General features: G+C 39.9%; 1 protein-coding gene across 3 annotated transcripts in view; it reads right to left on the bottom strand.

The window, feature by feature from the left end:
• bsna (bassoon presynaptic cytomatrix protein a) overlaps positions 1 to 19713 on the bottom strand; it is a 169085-nt gene that overhangs the window by 91628 nt on the left and 57744 nt on the right. For all 3 annotated transcript variants that reach the window (XM_082517578.1, XM_082517579.1, XM_082517580.1), the window contains exon 3: positions 345 to 1721. In XM_082517578.1, the coding sequence (XP_082373704.1) occupies positions 345 to 1721 (1377 nt within the window). The remainder of the gene's footprint in view (positions 1 to 344; positions 1722 to 19713) is intronic.

The following is a 19713-nucleotide window of genomic DNA, read 5'->3' as shown; positions in this document are numbered from 1 at the left end:
ACGGGAATAAAACAAAACAACATCTTTGTTATATCATAAAAAGAAAACGAAAATGTAAAATGAAAACCTGAGTGAAAAAACAGATCATGATAAAGGATAAGGCTTAAGAAAAATATATATTTTTTAGAGAAACTGAAACACGAGCTGCACATCTAACGGCATCCACACAGTGAAGAGGATTAGGTTCAACAGTGGAATGAAGAACATTATCTGCTTGTTGAATGTTATTGATTGTTTGGTGAAAAGTAAATTTGACGGCGTTTGTACTAGTAGAGTTTTTGTTCTTGTATGTCTGCAATAACATGTGTTCAGTGTGATGTCTGTAGGTGTTCCGTTCCTCTTACCTCCACCAGATGTGGTGTTGGGTTGAAGCCGCACAAGTTACACACTTGGCTGTGACACTGCGTGCAGGTATTGTAGTTAGGTGGGTCAGAGCTACTGATGTTCAGCTCTGTTTTACAAAGAGGACAGTTCACTTTGGGTTTCACAGGCTCTGGAGCAACCACAGGTGCTGCTGCCACAGGCTCCTGCTTCTGCTGCACTTTCTGCTGATGAGTAGGTGTTTTCTGCTGTTGCTGTCCTTGTGGTTGTGTTTTTTGTCCTTGCTGTCCTTTCTGTTGATGAGCAGGTGACTGCTTCTGCATTTCTTGTTGTTGGGGCACGGTCTGCTGCTGTTGCTTCTGGGTTGGCATATGGGGTCCACCCATAGGACCACCCATTTGGCTTGGTGCATGAAGACCTCCCATTTGGCTCGGTGCATGAGGACCCCCCATTTGGCTTGGAGCATAAGGACCTCCCATTTGACTTTGAACATTAGGACCACCCATTTGGCTTGGAGCATGAGGACCCCCCATAGTGAATGGTTTAGTACTGGTGGTCCCTTGTTGTTGCTGCCTGTTGTCAGGTGTTGCATTACTGAACACCACCTTGCCTCGTGCAGGGCTTGGCTGGGTGGAGGCGGTAGGTAGCGGGTCAACATTGATCAAGGTACTAGCCTGATTAAGCAGTGATGCCCCAAAGCCAAACAGTTTGGTCAGGCCATCCTGGGCAGGAGGGGCCTGACTCTGAGGTCTGTGGGCTGGGGAGGATCCAGCACTTCTGGTCTGGTCGTGGCGTGCCATAGATTGGTGCATTGGGGAACCACGACCCAAATCTGGTTGGGAAGGTGCCTTGGTCAAACCAGGGAGGGGTACTGCACCAGGGTGAGGAATCCGAGGACCCCCTGGTTGGCTAAAGCCTCCTGTGGGACCTCTAATAGTTCCTGGAGCTCCAGGACCGGTCTGGGAGTATGGATCAGATCTCATGCCCTGCTGAGAAGGCCCTGTATGAGACTGGGAGCCACCAGGGCCTGGATGTCTCTGTAAGCCAGGGGATGTATAAGACTGAGTCTGGGACCCTAGCTGTGATGAAGCATATGACTGCTGCTGAGACTGTGGATACTGCTGCGACTGGGAGTAGGGCTGAGTCTGGCTGTAGGGCTGAGACTGAGGTTGCTGTTGCTGCTGCTGCTGCCGCTGGGTGGGCTGACTCTGTGCCAAAGATTTTGGCTGCGCTGCTGCTGTCGGCTGTGTTGGCTGAGGCGCAGGCTGCTGAGGCTGGACAATCGGCTTGGCTTGGTGGGACGGAGAGTGAATCTGCTGTTGGCTCTTAGAACGAGGCGTGGTCATATCAATGCCGAGAGCTCTCTGCATCTGACAGTTCAGACACAGCCATTCCTGGACCTGCAGGCAAAAAAAAATAAAAAATACAAAAAAACTAATGAGTATGCTTAAAATCCACTTTTTCAATTTGAAAAGCCATTTTACTTTGTCTCTGTAACAATAATGCATACATAGTTTTTGGCAACAGTTTGGTCGAAGTCTTTCATTGGCACTATAGAGTTAGTTCTGAGTGAAATATTCGCATGGTGACTGTATTGTGAATACGTCAGTCAACTAAATGGAAATAGGTTCAATGTAATTTCCTTGACCACATCTTTGGCATTACCACTGAAACGTAAATCAGGTATCTGTCAGTTTGAACAATTCTTTGTGTAACACTGGAAGGGTCAGTAAGGCTCAAGAACGTTAATGATGTAGTGTTACCATTGAGCTATCACTATAATTAATTCATATTTTCTTTCAAAGGTGATTACTATTGATTCCTCTGAATATTATTGATGACTCAGACATGACACACTAGTGTTTCCTAGTTTCCTAGTTCCTAGTTTCCACCCAAACCACATAATCTGTGTTCATTCACCCGACTTGCACATGAAATATGATTCATTAGTCTTTCCATAGATGTCTTATGTAAAGACAATATAGCAGTTATCAATTAGAACCAGAGGGAGAGAAATCAACCACAAACTGACTGCAATGCTTAATGACAGCACGGTAGAAACTGCAACCGAAGTGAAAAGAATTGCATCCCTCACATGTGCCAAAAAACATAATCCACACAGACACACAGGTATGCGCACATGCTACCATACAGATACAGCATGAGCACAAAGGAGATACAAACAGATGTACAAAGAGATACAGTCAAATGAAACAAATATGCAACACTCCTCACCATCTAAAAATAAAAATAAAGCATCACCCTGCTCCTCCTCCTCCTCTTCTTCTGTCCTCCTCCTTCTTTTCTTCCTCCTCCAGATGAGAGCTGATACTCCCTTGTGTCCGGACCTTGCTTGCTTCTCTAATTTCTCCCGACTGCGAAAACAACCCAGCTCCTCTCTCAGCTGTGCCAGTCTCCTCTTGTCCTGTCTTTCCAACTGTAGCTTTGCATTCACCACTGCTACCTTGCTGCCATAAATAGTGCTATTTTAGCTCCCCTGCAGTCAGAGCAAAGCTAGTAAATCTCTGCACGTTTCATGCATTTCTCCCATCCCCTTTTCTTCCCACAATGCAATGCGCAGATGTACTGTGTTACCCCACCCGCTGTTCAATAACACCCCCCTACCCACCCATCCCTTTTCTAATTTTTTTGCAAAGGGGTACAGTGGAAGTTGGCTCCTTGAATTTAAAGGGTAGGATGTGCAAACATTGGGACAGGAGAGAGAAAAAAGCCTGCATCACTCACATACCCTAACTAAGCAATTTCTCCCACTGTGCTGCTTTGCTGTCTGGCATTTTCTAGCTTGACAGCATTACTGATCCCATGTTCCGTTACAGCTACATCGCTACACCCCGACATCGTCTGTTCCTCCTTAACATATTCTCTCTTTAGCTTTCCTACCTAGCATCTGCTTCTTCTGTCTCTGTTTTTCTTCTTTAATTCTCTCTTCTTTCCTCCTCTTGTTTTCATCTTTATCCCATTTTTCTGTTCTCTTTCTGATCAGTTTGAAAATGTAGGTCTCGTTCCTCAAATAGCTAAAGTGGAAAGAAATTTAAAAGTCTAATTTTGCTGTGCACGGTCCTCCTATGTTGTGTTGTCATAATTACATCTGATGAAGATGCAGAGGGGGAGAAAGAAGAAGAGAAGTGGATAAGGAGGAAGAGAAGGGGGGACTGATTTTAATCCTGTCTCCCTGTCTACCCCTCTGCTTTAAACACTACATCACAAGAGACATTGGAAGGAACGAGGGATGCAGTGAAGAATGGAGGGATGGAAAGAACAGGGAGGAGATGGAAAAAGCAAACAGTGGAGAGAAAGAAGTCAGCAGTTTTTTTAATCCCAGCAGCTCTTCAGCTCTCATCATGTCAAGCTTAATCAACAGCACAGCAAACAAGAATCTGAGCTTCCACGATGTGGTTAAAACCAGTGAATCCTTTGCACGTGCACCTGTGCCGTAACAGATGAGGAACAATGTCTTTGCTAATTGTGCAGGAGTTACAGGTTTTGTTCAACAATTTACACAAAAGTGATGATAACTCTGCCCTTTTTTTAAACACAGAACAGAAAAACCAAGTGGAAACTACAATGGATACTAAGTCTGGGGTGTACAAAACAAACCTCACTGGGTACATTGGTTTTTGTACATGCAAAATTACAAAGGGTGTGATCAGCATGCTCTGAACCAATCACATCTAATCATTCAGACAGAACTCTACCAGTGACAGAGAATCACAACAAAAAAGCTCGGCTTACAAAAGGAGCTCACAACTTTGTCGCCTGCAAGTTGGTTGGCATGATATTGGCCCCATTCTAATTCAGACTCTACCTCTTCCTCCCTGGACACTAACACTGCATTTGTGCCGCTCCAAACCAACTATCCTTAAGTGAGAGAAAATCAAGGGCATCGTAATGATGCTGCTGTATTTCAAGTCTCCATTTCATTAAGAGACCTTGGAGCTACGCTGGTTTCAGGTTCTGTTTAGTCATTTCCTGTTTTATTATGAATATTTATTTCATTTAATTCTACTTCTTATGTTTGTTTTTTAACCTCTAGTTTTGTCCTCCATCTGTCAACAGTAATCAAATTTGACTCTTATGTAGCTCTTCGCAGGTGTCACATCATCTTGTTACTCCTTGTACTCGACCTAACTAGGCTTTTCCTTGTGCATGAGTGCATGAGCACTTGTGCATGAGCTTTAGTTTCACATAGTAAAGCATGAACAGTTGTAGACGTAGATCTATCAGAGGTTTTTAGTAAGGTAACCTCTTGAAGTGCAACAGGAGGAAATGTCTTACAATCCAAAGATGTGCACTCGATATTATCCATTTTATATAGCGCCAAACCACAACAACACTGGTGTCAAGGTGCTTCATATAGTAAATGCTACAATGCTAAAATCCAATCAACAGCAGGAATTCAACCTTGTAATTACTGTATTTCTTAATTAATACACTAACTATAAGGTTACTGTAGGCGTGAAGGCCCGCAGACTTGAAAAACAGACTCATGTCTGTGTTCACAAATTTCTACCAGTCAGCTTGCATGTGGTGTGCTGCTTAGCTCAGACCATTTCCCAGACCCACAGAAGTTATCAAAAGAATAAATAGCTGAAAATGTATTTTTTTTTTTGAAAGGAGGAAAATGAGCCCTGACAATCTCCAACAATGCTGACTCTGCACACTCACACAGGAGGAAAAATGGGAGGGGGGCGGGGGGCTTCTCTGCATTGTAGCTTCTTATGCATACATCACAGAAACATGAATCAAGATTTAAATGGAAGAGCATACTTATTACATGATATAAATTGCAAGAGAGCTTTCCTGTTCTCAAGCATTTTCAATAGCACAGCACATTTGACCTTCATATGATAGAAGAATTGCTTTCAGTCTAATCTTTGTTAGCTCTTGGTGCAAATATGTCTGCAAGAACTGTTTCTCCTGAGGCTGAAGCGCCAATAAAACTTAAAGAATAGTATAAAGAACAGCTTTATTACTGGAACAACACGTTTCGGCCTGTGCCCTTCGTTATATTACAAATACACACATTTATATACAGAACATTTTGCCTAATAACAGAATATGTTGTTTACCAGTGCAAAAAATGAATCATAATATGTTTATTAAGAAGAATAACATAACCTAGTGACCTGTTGTTAAGGTCTGGTGAATTAAAAACATATAAAAGTACTGTAAATGCCACAGACTTATTTACAAGACTGTGAATGATGTTTTCCGAGAAAAACAAGCACACTGCAGACTATAACTGTAACCTCTTATCTCCACTTTGAGAAGCACAGCTCTCCTCAAGGATTCTGATTTCCTCAATCACATTTCACTTTCTCTTTCTGTTGCTACCACTCTTATTTCTCTGTAGACACTTCACACCTCCACCCACACACATGGAGGTCTCAGCTCCTCTTGCAACAGTCATTAGCCTGAAGGTCAGGTCTGTCTATTTAAGAGGCTGATCTCTGTCAGTATTGTGTCTCTACGACACAATATGATCGCAGTGAAAACAATTGGATTCATCTTTAACAGGGCCAGAGGTGTCAAACAGCTGAACAGATGCTGTAATGCAGATAGGGAGACTCATTTGATGTTGCCCAAATGAATACAGATGTTGCAGGTGGTAAGAAATAGATAAACTGTGTTTACTCAAATAACCAAACTATAGCAGACAGTTAAATATGAGCAAGAAAACCATTTTGGCAATTAAGAGAATGAATTGGTGAATATGTAACCCCCCCATACTTTCTGGTGAACCATCAATCAATATCTTTAATCATTTACAAGTCAGCACGGTGAACGCAGAGGCATCTGTTAGTCCTAAAGGAATAAAAAGAATAGGAGCCAGGGCTAAAAAATTAATTTAGATTAAAGATCTAAATAAGAAGATTCACAGCTGGGGAGGGAGCATAGAGGGTTAAACAATGAAGTCATTAGAATGGCATGCCAGTGCAAAATCCATCAAAATGTGGCTGGGACAGATGCACGAAGAACATACAATGAAGCTCTACTTTTGAGTACAGGAGTCAAGTGGAAGTTCACTGTGACTCTAATTTGTAACTAACTAGCCTGGAGACACAGACAGAGAAGACAAGAGGAGGTGGGAGGGTCAAGATCTAATCAGTGAGCTAAAACAGCATAGAGGAGGAAGTCTGTGAGGTCTTCATGGCTCTGCCTTTCTCACTATCGCACATCTCTGTTTGTTTTTCTCCCGCTATCTCCTAATTAATGAAAACAGTTAATAGGAACTAGACAGATGAGGCTGAATAAATTCATTAATACATTTAATGTTGTTATCCTGTTGATTTGCAAGGTTCAAACTGCCTGAATTACACAGAGTACTTCACATGTAGAACACAGCAATAGTAATATAAATAATATATATGTATACACACATGCATACATATACTAACCTTTAAAAATGAGCCTATGTTCTGTACTCAGTCGAGAGTACCTCAGTGAAAGCATGAAACTGGCAACTGAATATGAACTTAGTCACACTGAAAAACGCGCACACATAGGGGACACACTCTCATGCACACTGACCAGCTGTCAGCATAAAATATTCATGCTACCTATCTCCAAACACTACTGACCAGGTGTTACCGCCGTTTCACAGAGAAAACTCCACGTGTGATTCACCACATCATCTGCCGCAACACTGCCAAACATTTCTCGACATTTCTCTTTTCAGCACAGTAAAAGTACCTCATCGATCTGTATTTGTTATGAAAATGTATTTTAATCCAAGAGATAGTTTAGGTGAACACCCATGCAGTACTCCGTGACTGTCTTGAACCACACTTAATCCTGAGTACATAACCTGGAAGCTGTCCAGTGCCAGCAGTCACAGGCCTATGCTAGTGGCAGCAGCTTAAGTGTTTGGATGACAAGTGCCTTGTTCAAGGGCATCTTACCAGAATTAATGCAGACTCACAAGAGCAGAAGCCCCACCACCTTGTAATAGGTCCTACAGTGTTCTTTCATTTGACCACCTTGGAGATGCTAAAGGAATCGAGGATTACGTGCATGCATTTTAGCACTTTAAGAGAAACTTGCACGTGTATGGTATACTCTGTGACATATACAGGGCTGGACTGTGAAGCAGGGCTGAAATAAACACCAGTGTCTCAGTGCTCCTATAACAATCTTTGGCAAAACGACAGTATTTGAGAAACCTAGAGGACAGAATCCACTGGTAGTCTCAGTCGATTTTATTTCATCATGGTACTTGTCATAATGTTGCCTTAGATAAGCTCACATTGAGGATTTACTCACCCACATGATGGTTTTTCAGACTGATGGTTTTTCAAGTACAGTGGCATGACACTTTTTCTCAAACATCCCACAAAATTTGCTCAATTTGCTTTGATGCCACGGTTCTCGTCCGCAGCACTGAGGTATGAGTCGTCACATGAATTAAACCTGACTTCTAAGTTGAAGCTGTTGTCTTTGTGGGAGTATCTGTGAAACTGTACCATCCCCAGTAAACAGCGGGGGATGAAAGAGCACAGCAGGAGCAGAAGTAAACTGTTATAGCTGCGCTTTAGAATTATAGTAGCTAAAATATTTCATTGTGCAAAGAAACAGTGCAAGGGTCTATTTAGGATTAAACGTATGGCATGGTTATGTTTTGCCTAAATGAATCTGAGATGAGCTGTAATTGTCTAGAGTGGTGACAAATGTCACATTTGAGGTAAAGTAAATGAAGGCTATGTCCACTGTTTGAAGCTGTTTGGTTTTTTGTGGTTGTTGAGCTTGAGCTTATGTATATATTGTGCACCTCTATCTATATTCACACACAAAGTCCATTAAAATACAGCCTAACATGCATGTGGAGGATTCATTTGCACCTCTACTGAGGGTTACATACAACGCTTTTAATAGATCTGTCAATCTGCACAGTGTGGAGCTTTACAGGCTGAAGAATAGGAGGGAAGTAGACAGAGACGGAGTGAAAATACTCTCAATGTAAGCTTATCATAGTAGAAGTGTTTGTGGAAATCCAGGGAAACACTTAAGAGCAATTTTACCTAATATTGTGAGTTTGAAAATCTAAAAAATACATTTTCAAATGTTTCCATTTATATTTTAATCTATGTTTAATACTTTCATTCATATTTGAATCAACTTTACATCCTGGTCCAAAACTGTGGTAGCCCTTTAAATTATAGTTTGGTAACAATGTGGTAAGAATGGGCTAATAAGGAGGAAACAAGAAGGGGAATAACAAGTTATTACCACTTAGTTACTAAGTAATTGTCTTGTATCAACCGTGTTAATTGCTGTATAACATTGTGTTGACATGTTCATCTTTGGGTAATAATAGGCAACAAACAGTACTGTATTTCTCATACTATAAGGGACACTGGATTATAAGGCACATTAAGTTTTTCTATTACGCTGCAAGCAGGGTTACAAAATGCAAAACTACCATGTTTCTACTTTATTTCACAGTAATATTTCCTATAATTCAAAACCAAAATTCAAAAACATGTTTGTGTTTGCTAATTGGAATTTTTGTTATCATGAATTGGCTATTTTATAATACATAATGTTATATTAGTTAAGCTCCTGTGTCAGTTTCTCATTGCTTCAGGTAAATAGCTTAAAAGCTACAGAGAAAATTTGTCAGTGTTCATCTTATGAAAAAAACAATTTTCCTTTCAATAGTAAGAATTTAATAAAAGAATTTATATTAAATAAATAAACTGACAGATTAGATACTAGAATTTTAACTATACTGATTTATGTACCTTAATGAAAACTAATACCTTATGTAACTAATACAGTGGATTTTGAAATCTCTGTGTATCATCAAATTTTACCATTCAGTTTATATGTAGGTGTGGTGCAAACCAAGCAGCATGTGGTGCTGTATATTACAGCACCACATGCTGTAATATACAGCATGTGGTGCAGTTTCTTATACAGTAGATAAATACACGGAATTTACTGAGAACCTTCTAAGATACATTTGCTCTCAACATATGGAGATTAAGAGAGATGCCTGAAAATAAGAACACTCAACACATTAATGTAGCTACTTCATCTAAAAGAATGACTACATGGTATGGGAATATATTAAATGAAACACAGAGGCATGCTGCCACTGTATGTTCCATGTTTATCTCCAGTTAATCATAGAGTGGAGGCTCTTTTGCACAATGACTTCAGTGAGCGAACACTTTGTCTGGCTGCTCACGGTCATGGCAACAGGCTAATGTTTTGATCAATATTCCACGCAGATAGCGGACAATCCTGCAAGTATTCCTGTGGTGAATCACACAGATTCCACAGCTAATTATGGAAACACACCAGTACAACACAATGACACATTTCACTGATACATTACAATTCCTACCCCTTGTCAATAACCTTCACCAACACAACCACCTGCCTGGTTTATACTTAACTCTTAAAAGCCCTCCGAAAATTTTACACAGACTTATTAGATGTCAGAAACAACAGAATAACAAGGTGAACTCTCACATCACATGTTAAAACACACAAGGCTTAGCAAATAATTACTATTTTTTTTACTGCTAATAAGTTTAAACTAAAACAAAATGTAAAAAATAAATGCTAAAAACATTGCACCTTTTCCCTCACCAAGTAATAGTAATATAGGAATTAATGTTTGAATTTGCTTTTTAGCATTTAGCTGCTTTACTTTCAAAGACCCAAAACTTTCACTGTCATGGCCTATATTGCACTTAATTAGAGTGGAAACATTGATATCCATGATTTAGTACACCTGCACACCTGAGGTTATTTTTAAAGTGAGATGATCACCATGCTTTAAAAATCTCATCCTTGTATCAACAATTGTTTTTTTTTTTAAAAAACTACACTTTTGTCATCTTGTAGTAACATTATATATCAATGACAAAGATTTATTCTAGCATTAAGCACACATCACAGCACTGACTAAAAGATTGATGGCATCAACATTAAAATAAGCTAAGGAGTTTAAGGAGCGGGTCACGTGTTTTTCTGACAGAAATGGGACACTTTGACAGATTAGATACTAGAATTTTAACTATACTGATTTATGTACCTTAATGAAAACTAATACCTTGTGTACCTAATACAGTGGATTTTGAAATCTCTGTGTATCATCAAATTTTACCATTCAGTTTATATGTAGGTGTGGTGCAAACCAAGCTCTTGTTATCATGAATCAATCATCATGCTCTACCCTAAAATGTAGTTAAAACATTTATTTATTGCATAGCCCCCTCAACAAAGCTCAGAGCTGTTGGGCTATGGCAGGGGTGGGCAACTCCAGGCATCGAGGGCCGGTGTCCCTGCAGGTTTTAGATGTGTCCTTGAACCGACACAGTTGATTTAAATGGCTAAATTAGCTCCTCAACATGTCCTGAAGTTCTCCAGAGGCCTGGTAACGAACTAAGCATGTGATTCAGGTGTGTTGACCCACGGTGAGATCTAAAACCTGCCAGGCCCTCGAGGCCTGGAATTGCCCACCCCTGGGCTATGGGCATGCATTCCCTTGGGGTATTTTGTGGTCTCACCCTAATAGCCTCAGTTGCTGTGGACATGCATTATCATTTCAGGCCTCCGTTTGCCCCCAGATGCTGACTATATAGAACCTGGAGTATTTGGAGGCCAGGTCAGCACAGTTTTTGTGGGTCACGTTAATATTTGTTGAACCAAATCTTCTCCCAGCTTCTGTCCCAACTTTGTCCACTTGCTTCTCTGGGGTACATGGGGAGTACATATTTCATTACAGACTAATAATAATCCTAGGTCAACAACGCACTACGTATAATTCGTTCATTTTGTCAAACTGTCATTTCTTAAGTTAATAATCATAATAATAATAAATACAATAAATGTAATCTGTAATAGTTTGTTAGCTATAAAACCTAGTGTCAGTAGATTGTGTCCTCCTGTTTGTTGAGGTCATTGTAATCGTAAAGTCTTTATAGACTTTGGACACGGTGACACAAACCTTAAATTGTACCATTTGAATACAGAGAGAAAGACTACCCCTTCATTCAAGATCTAATAACACCACGGCTGACAGTTCATTCCCTGCTTTGTCCAGATGAATGTCCTATACACACACACACACACACACACACACACACACACACACACACACACACACACACACACACACACACACACACACAAGCACAATTACCATCAGAAAGCTTCTGGCCAAGAGAAAGTCATAAAACACATTTCACTTCTTAGGTTGCACACCAACACACACACACACACACACATCTCGAGGACGATTCATCCACAGCCTCTCCTCACTGAATAACTCCAACTGGTCGATAGTATTGACCACTACCACACTACAATATAATGCATGTTTCTTAATTAAAATCTGGCTCAGCACTTCGGGCCCAATCTAATATGGTCACAACCTCAATGTGAACGTTGTGTGAGGTTGAGTGTGTGACGGTTTGGGTTATGATGTTAGTCACAAGGGACAAGGTTACTACAGTATAAGGGGCTAGAGAGCATCAGTACTGTGTACTGTGTGGGTCGGTGTGTGTATAAATGCACAACTTGTGATTAAAACCTGCAGTTGAAACTCTGCTGTTAAATCAATAATAGATTTGAGTCAGACTGAAGAACAATACCGCGGGTTCTTCAATGGACAGCTGGGTGGGAAAAAAGAACTCATAAAGCATTTGGAAATGTTTGGAAAATAAAAATGCAAATGGTCAGACTGAGCAGAGGAAGAAGCTGAATAAGAGCAGGAGGATTAGAATGAAAAGACAATGACAGGAAAAGGAAAGAAAAACAACGCGTGCATGAAAGAAAAATCAGGCGAGATAGGAGCGCAAGAGATAAAAACACAGAATAGAGGAACAGGGTGGATGATGGGATTTCCAATGCATTTTTAATCAAATGATAAAGAAAGTGGTGTTTCTTGTTTGTTTGCTAGAAATGAATTACACAAACATGAATGATAACACAATCTGTTTACCTCTCTGTCACACCCATGTCCTCTGATGTTCTGCACACAAAAAACTGTATTTGAAACTAAATTTACATCATGTTGCACCAAAAAATGAGTTTGGCATAAAAGCTTTTTACATAGCTTTAGCAATGCTTTATCTATAGCAACATTACAGAATAATAAAGACGACATCGCTTGAATATTATAAATGCTATATAGTGTTGAAAGTGCTGATTTTTCATACTTTTCCTAGAAGGGAAGAATGACTAGCCAATAAAGTTTCTTTAATTGATTTAACGTGTTAATGTTTCTGCTTTGATTAAATTTCTTTGATGATTTAAAAAGCCTCATGAGACAAATTATTGAGGACATCGCGCCAAAGGGTGTCTGCAGTCTTCAAGACACAGAGACCGATAAGACATCTCTCCAACCAGGAAGCTAGTCAGACAGCCAGATGGTGCAGACCTGTTTGCAGAGGTATGACAGTGTGAACGAGTTGTATCACCTTCCCCTCAAACAGTCTTATCATGCGGTGACAGCACCCAGCCGTCCTTTTAAAAACCACCTACGGCCAGTCTTTCCCTCTCCATCAGCCGCTGCTTTCTCTCCTTCTCTCTCATCCTTTTATCGACATCCTGCCTTCTGGTGTGTGGAGGTGTGATAGAAGTGGACATCAGTAGCGTCTGTATATTTTTGAGTTTGTTTTGGACTCTGAGGATAATTAAAAGTGTGCAGACATACACAAACGTGTGTGTAAAAGATCACTAGTATAGAATGGACCACCAAGTGCTGTATAGTGTGTCCTGCTTTTACATAGCCGACTGGCTAATCTGACAAGTATGTCCTGGCAAATCAAACAACATATAGAAACAAAATAAATAAAAAAATACTCCACAAGACGATCACAAAGTTACAGTATAACACATAAGGTCAATGTTGGTCTCTTTAACCCCCATCTTCATTGTCCTATGACCTTAACAAGTTAGCAAATTTAACATAAACAGCAACATTTCCTTAAGACTGGAAAAAGGCTGATTTGCAGTTTTCATTCACTTCAGCAGCAACAATTTGAATTACTAATGCAGAGCAATTTCAGTCAACTGCAACTTCAACAGAAAATAACAGTGAAAAATGTATTTTGCTCCAGAAAGAAAAAGTAGATAGACTATGATTTTAGGAAAACCATCACAACTGCAATGAGTAAAATTTAAAATATAAATTTGTTTTTAAAAAAGGAAAATTTGTAATACATCAAAATTTCTCAAATGAGATGATAAAAAAAATGCCACATTTCTCATCTTTTTTCATTTAAAGCACGTCGTTACAAATTCCTTGCAGCTGTACTCAGACCTGTGTGTGTGTGTTATTGTTAAGCTGAGTGTTTATGGCAAGCAGACTAAAGTTTGCATGTTTTTGATGCTTGCATGTTTGCTTTCCTAAGCGTGCACATGTGTGCACTAACGCATTTTTGTACACCAAGTGTGTAAGTGTGTCCAGGTGTGTGATGCTAGCCCAGGGCCCCTCTCTCTCTCTTTCAGTTCTCGACTGGCTGGAGCCTCTCTGCTGCTCTGCTCTCATGGTTAATGCATGTGGAGAGAGAACTCTTGTCCCTCTAGCTTCTCCTTTTCTCTTTACTTCCCCAGAATAGAACTGATCCTCACCATACATGAAGGAAGATAACTCCCATTCCTTTCCCATTCCACACACAGCAAAGAAGAAATTACAAAAGCACAGAGTCAGAGAGAAGGAGTGAGCGATAAGCTGACAGAGAAAAGGCTGGGGAGATAGGGAGGAAAGGGAGACATATGAAAAGGTAAGGTGGGAAGAAAGAGTAAAATAAGTCTCAAGAGCAGAGACATGAATGCTTTTAGATTCCCTCATCCCTTCTTCTATCCATGTGGAACTGTGCATAATGGCAAAACAGGATATCAAATAACTGCAATGAGCAACACTGAAACTGCACGTACCGAGTCTCAGGAAGCAACCAGTTAACAATGGAGAGAACACTGCAGGGGACACATGGTTCGACTCTGTTGGTGCTAAGTGTTACAATAAACAGTGGTGGCAAGCCAGGGAAGGATCATGCCCCTACATGAATGGCTTCTACTTTTCAATCAGAGCCACAGCAAGAGAGCGAACTGAGGGGTGACAGTCTAAAGATCTTTTCAGCATATTCTGTCATTTAATTTTTAGAGCATGCTGTCATTGTTTGCTCATTGTTTAACAGCAATTTAATAATTATCCACCCATCCATCTGTGGTCTGGAACATATCCCAGCTGTCACAGGACGAGAGGCAGGGTACACCCTGGACAGGTTGCCAGTCTATTGCAGTGCTGCGACTATCATTTATTCTTAAAAATAGCCTCGGAGAAAGCCATGATCCCTCTCTATGTGTTAGCTCTGCACAGACTGGCGACCTATCTGGGGCGTATCCTACCTACTGCCTGATGATAGTTGGGATAGGCTCCAGCAAGCACAATATCTCTGTAATAAAGAATGATACTGAACTAACAGCCATCTTTATGATCCAGGTTTCGTTTCCTGTTTTTCTTTCTCCGGTAGTTTCCACTGCCAAGCAGGCTTGGCTTCAACCAGTGCCAAGTTAAAGTGGCACAACAGACACAGACACACAAACATAGGGAAGCTATCACTGTGAGACTTCCGCTGGGCTATAATAGGAGATAAATCTGAACTGTCCTAAGAGTGACACACACACACACACACAAACACACACACACACACACAAACCATTTCCTGTAACTACTATCTGCTATTTAGAGGGAAATTTATTCAGCTACATCAAAGAGGGCTGCAGGTAGATTGGTGTTTACTGTAATGATTTCCCCTCACTGGAACCAAACACCCACAAACATAAAAACATGCCATTTGGCACTACATACACTAAGCAATGGGGCTGCACAATTAATCAGATTTTAATCTTGATCACGTTTTTGGCTTCTCACAATTAAATGAACATGATAGAGCGATAATGAAAATGTTAATTGTGCCAACACAATTCAAAGTAAAAGCAAATCCAGCACTCCCTAAATGACTCCCTCCAGATGGGCCAATCATGTTGCACCATGCAGTTTTAGGTTTCTTGGACAAGTCTGGATGAGTAAAACTTTAAAAGACAGATACACAAGAAAATTTAAATTGTCTGGCAGAGAAGAAGAACCTGTCCTTTGAAATGAATCACCATCCATTGTTTGGAAACACCTCTGCTTTAGTGCAACTGACATTAACCAAGAAACCATATGCAAAGAGTGCTGTAGGTCTGCACCACAAAGCAACTTGACTAACTTATTCAAATGTTTGAAAACACAGCGTAAACTGCAGTATAATTAATGCATGAAGGTCAAGAAAAACAATGCGGCGGTTGTAAACAGGAATTATCCAACATCAACTCAAAGAGCCACAACTCATGAGCGTATTCTTCCAGCTCACAAAGATGCATTGAAATCACCAATCAGTCGCCTTCAGTTTGGCCAAAATCCAATAAACACGTTGAATACGTAAGAACTCAGGGAAATGGTCAACATACTTGACAAAAGATATGTTAATGCAGGGCAAATAGAGAGGGATCTCACAGCTGTAGAGTCTCTTCAAGTTTCATTCACATCCATCGAGCAGGCACAATGAATGGAATCAAAGACTTTGCCTTTTGCTTCTAGGAGATGCACTCAGATCAGGTGAGGAAACACCTTATTTGTCAGCATAGATGTTTTAATTAACAGGAATGCAGCACAGTGTGAATGTGAAAGAAGTTCCCTGTTGATTTAATTTTTTGTTAACTTTGGTCACATTTATTATTTATTTATTTGGGTTTTTTTCTAAGTGTAGCACTGAATTGAGGCGAATGAGGATTGCGGACTTTATTTTGAAAAGTTAGTTTACATGAAAGTGCAATAAAAGCATGTCTCACTCAGATCTCAATATTGTTGCAAATAATTATAATATACATTTTGTCCATAATCATGCAGTCGTACTAAACATGTCACTCAAAATAAATAGTTGATATTAGTGGTGCAACGGATCACGGTTGATCCGTAATCCGAACCGATCCCACTCTACAGTTCGGGACGCACGTGATCCGAAGATTCGAAGTATGTGTATGGTGCGCGTGGTCAGTCTGTCAAGCGATAGTTATGGCCAGCGCTAGCAGTCCAGGTGGAGGAGCAGAGGAGTTTGCAGCATTTAAGCAGCCCTTTGTTCCCCAATCCGACCGGGCTAAAGCTATTACAAAAGCTACTGGGGTGTTTAGCTGCAGACGGGAGGCCGTATTCCCTTGTGCAAAACAAGGGGTTTATGATGAATGTGCTTGAGCCACGCTATGATATCCCGTTGCGCGTCCACTTCAGTGACAAGATCGTACCCAGGCATGTATGAGCAGGAAAAGTTTAAAGTTATGGCTGAACTGTCCCAGGCATCTTCTGTTGCCCAACTACAAATGGGTGGACCTCGAGGTCAACGGAAAGCTACGTGACCGTGACCGCTCATTATAAAACAGCAGAGTGGTAGATAAAAAACCCTGTACTGCCCTATACTGCACCTTAATTTGTTTTTATATAATTCTGTGGAATGAGTCTTGGGTTGAATGTTTTTAATAGGCAAAAAATACTTAAATAAGTTAATAAGTAAATGTTAAAATTTTTTCTTTTTTTCTTTTTTGCTGATCCGAAAATTGATCCGATCCATGACTTAAAACCGTGATCCGATCCGAACTGTGAGATTTTTTTGATCCGTTGCACCACTAGTTGATATGCAGTCCTACTTTCTATCACCCAGACATAAAAAAGCGAATACATCCAGTGCTGTGTGGGTTTTGGCTGAAATCTGACAGTAGACGACCAAATCTATGAATGCACTGATCCAGATACAGCTGCAGGAGTTGGCTTTGCTATTGAGTTTCTAATTGTTCCATTATGGGGGGTTGCAATTGGCCTTGCAGTGGACAGAAATCTGGTAAGCTTTTGAGTCAGTGTCAACACCTGCCCAAAGCTTTTCTGGTTAAAAAAAAAAAACACACAGGAAATTAGCAATACGCTGAAAAGCTTCAACATTAGTTGCCATAACATCATCTGAAGTTATTAAAAGCGCTGACATCAGAAGCTGAAATAGCGACTTTCTATCTTCAGACAGAGGTGCTGAGATCCCAGTGCATTTACAGCTTCATGTGTTGATTGAGAGTTTTATCACAAGTGAACCAAAAATAAAGGGGTTGTTGTCATGCTACCTCTTAGTCTATTCCTCAGATTGTTTTCACACTTAGGTTATTTATGTGATAATGTTCATTAGTCAGTGTATTGTAAAAAAAATAAATAGTTGTTTGTTTAGTATTTTCACTGCTTGAAGTTCAAACTGAAGAAATACCTGAATGAAGATACTGTATTGATTTACATTCTTAACATTAATTAAACTCTGTTATTTATGCACGGAGGACTATTATTATTTAAGTGAAAATACAACATTAAAAAAATATGTAAATTATACAAAATACACATTTACTTTAAATAAGATTAAGAAAAACAGAGCTGTGTCTGCTGATGTTTTGTTTTAATTTTTGCATTAGGACCCTGGCTTGGCACAAAAGATTCAGTGGCTAAACAAACAAGTGCCATCTTTGACTGTACTACATAAACAAAGATCATTCAGATATCAAGTACATTAAAAATAAGCTGCTGAAAATGCTTTTTTTCCTATGTGTATAAATCGTGTTTGTCTGGATTTGTGTTATTGTACTTAGTTGTATGTTTATGTTTCAGCATGCGTTCCCTGGTGTGCCTGTTCATGCTGTTGCCATCACACTCATTCCCAGCAGGTTCCTTCGCCTCAGTGTCTCAACATGTTCAAGGAGCTTCACACGTGGGAACACAAAGCACTGCCTGCTATCAAAGCATACACATCCTCAAACATGCATCATGGATACAATGACCTTTGCTGTGGGTAACCTGGTTTCCATGGTTGCCTGCCAAAGTGTGAAAAAAAACCCTGAGACCTCAGAGTACAGCTGAGGAAGATTAAAGATACACGGAAAAATTACAAAAAGAAGTGCAGGTTTTTATTCAAAGCAGGACAGTGTGCTTCTGTTTGACTAATTGGAAAGAGCAGCACAGTAACCAGTGCCGGGTTAGAGGTGGTATCCCCTCTGGGGACACTCACAGTCAGAAAGAGCCTGATGAAGATAAAACATGTCCTACAAAATATGTGAAGAATATGTGAACTCAGATCATCCTCTCAAGGAGGCCATTGTGATTCTGTCATACTGAAACATATTAAATAAACTTAATAGCAGGACATGAAATCATGTATTTATAACTGGTACTTTAATAGTCTAATTGTGAACTTTATAGATGAGCCCTCTGGTAGATACAGAGTAATGTCTTTTATGTTTAGGAAAAGATTTCTGGCAATTCTTATGATTATATAAGAGCAGGCCGAACATTTCTATTGGTCTAAATGCACTGAGTTGATGCCATGTGATTGGATGATTAGATGTTTGAGTTAACGACCAACAGATCAGGTGTAACCAATGAAGTGGCCAGTGAGTGCATATTTAATTTAAAATAGTGCAGAGGTAACTTCTCAAATGTGGAAACTAAATGGAAAATAAAATTAATGAATAATTTTCGAATAATAGAAATTATTAGCAGTATAAACAAAGTGAGGCGTGGCACTCTGTGAGGGACTGTGTTACAAATAGTCAAAAAGAGTTCAAGAAAGAGAAAGAAAAGGGAAAAATCATATTAAATTTTATAAATATTATGCACATAATCATGCGTATGGTGTTACAGTGGTGGAAGCTTCTATTAAAGATTGCCAAAGTCAAAGTTTCAAATTTTGGAGGTAGACCAAAAAAGCTTTTTTAGTTGAGAAGAAGAGTCTTTTGTACTCTGTATGTAAAAGTCTTTACAAGATATTTCATTCCTTTAGCATCTTTAGAAACCAAAACCATTTCCACTTCAATTGACATTTTAGCATATTTCCCTCACATACACCGTTTAACAGGGACAGCAGTAGAAATCATGTCCCAAAATAGCATCATGCTGCAGTGTTTTTGCTGTCCACTCTCCTACTTCCAGGGGTTAAAGTGGACAACAACACCTTCAATTACTAGATAATTACATTTGACAGGTAGATTAATATGAATACTGTTGAGTGAGGACACGTAGCCTGGAGTTGCTTCCAGCTCATGGTTATGCCAGTTATTTCTGAGTAATTTTTTTTCACCAACACTGCCTGCCACTCTGGGTTCCCCCACCTGCCAAGTCTGTTTGTAATGTAACCTCTACTTACTTCCAAAAAATGCTTGAGAGCTCGTATATGTATATTTGGATATGACAGTTATCATTGCCAATCAAAATGGGAAACTGAAAGGCAGTGCCCACAAGCACTTGGTTCTATTTGTAAAGGAAAAGAAAGTGTTGGAAGTTTTTTATAT

Source organism: Aulonocara stuartgranti (genome assembly GCF_965226115.1).
Source record: "Aulonocara stuartgranti genome assembly, chromosome: 20".
Taxonomy (NCBI): Eukaryota; Metazoa; Chordata; class Actinopteri; order Cichliformes; family Cichlidae; genus Aulonocara; species Aulonocara stuartgranti.
This window is presented reverse-complemented; position numbering and strand designations above follow the sequence as displayed.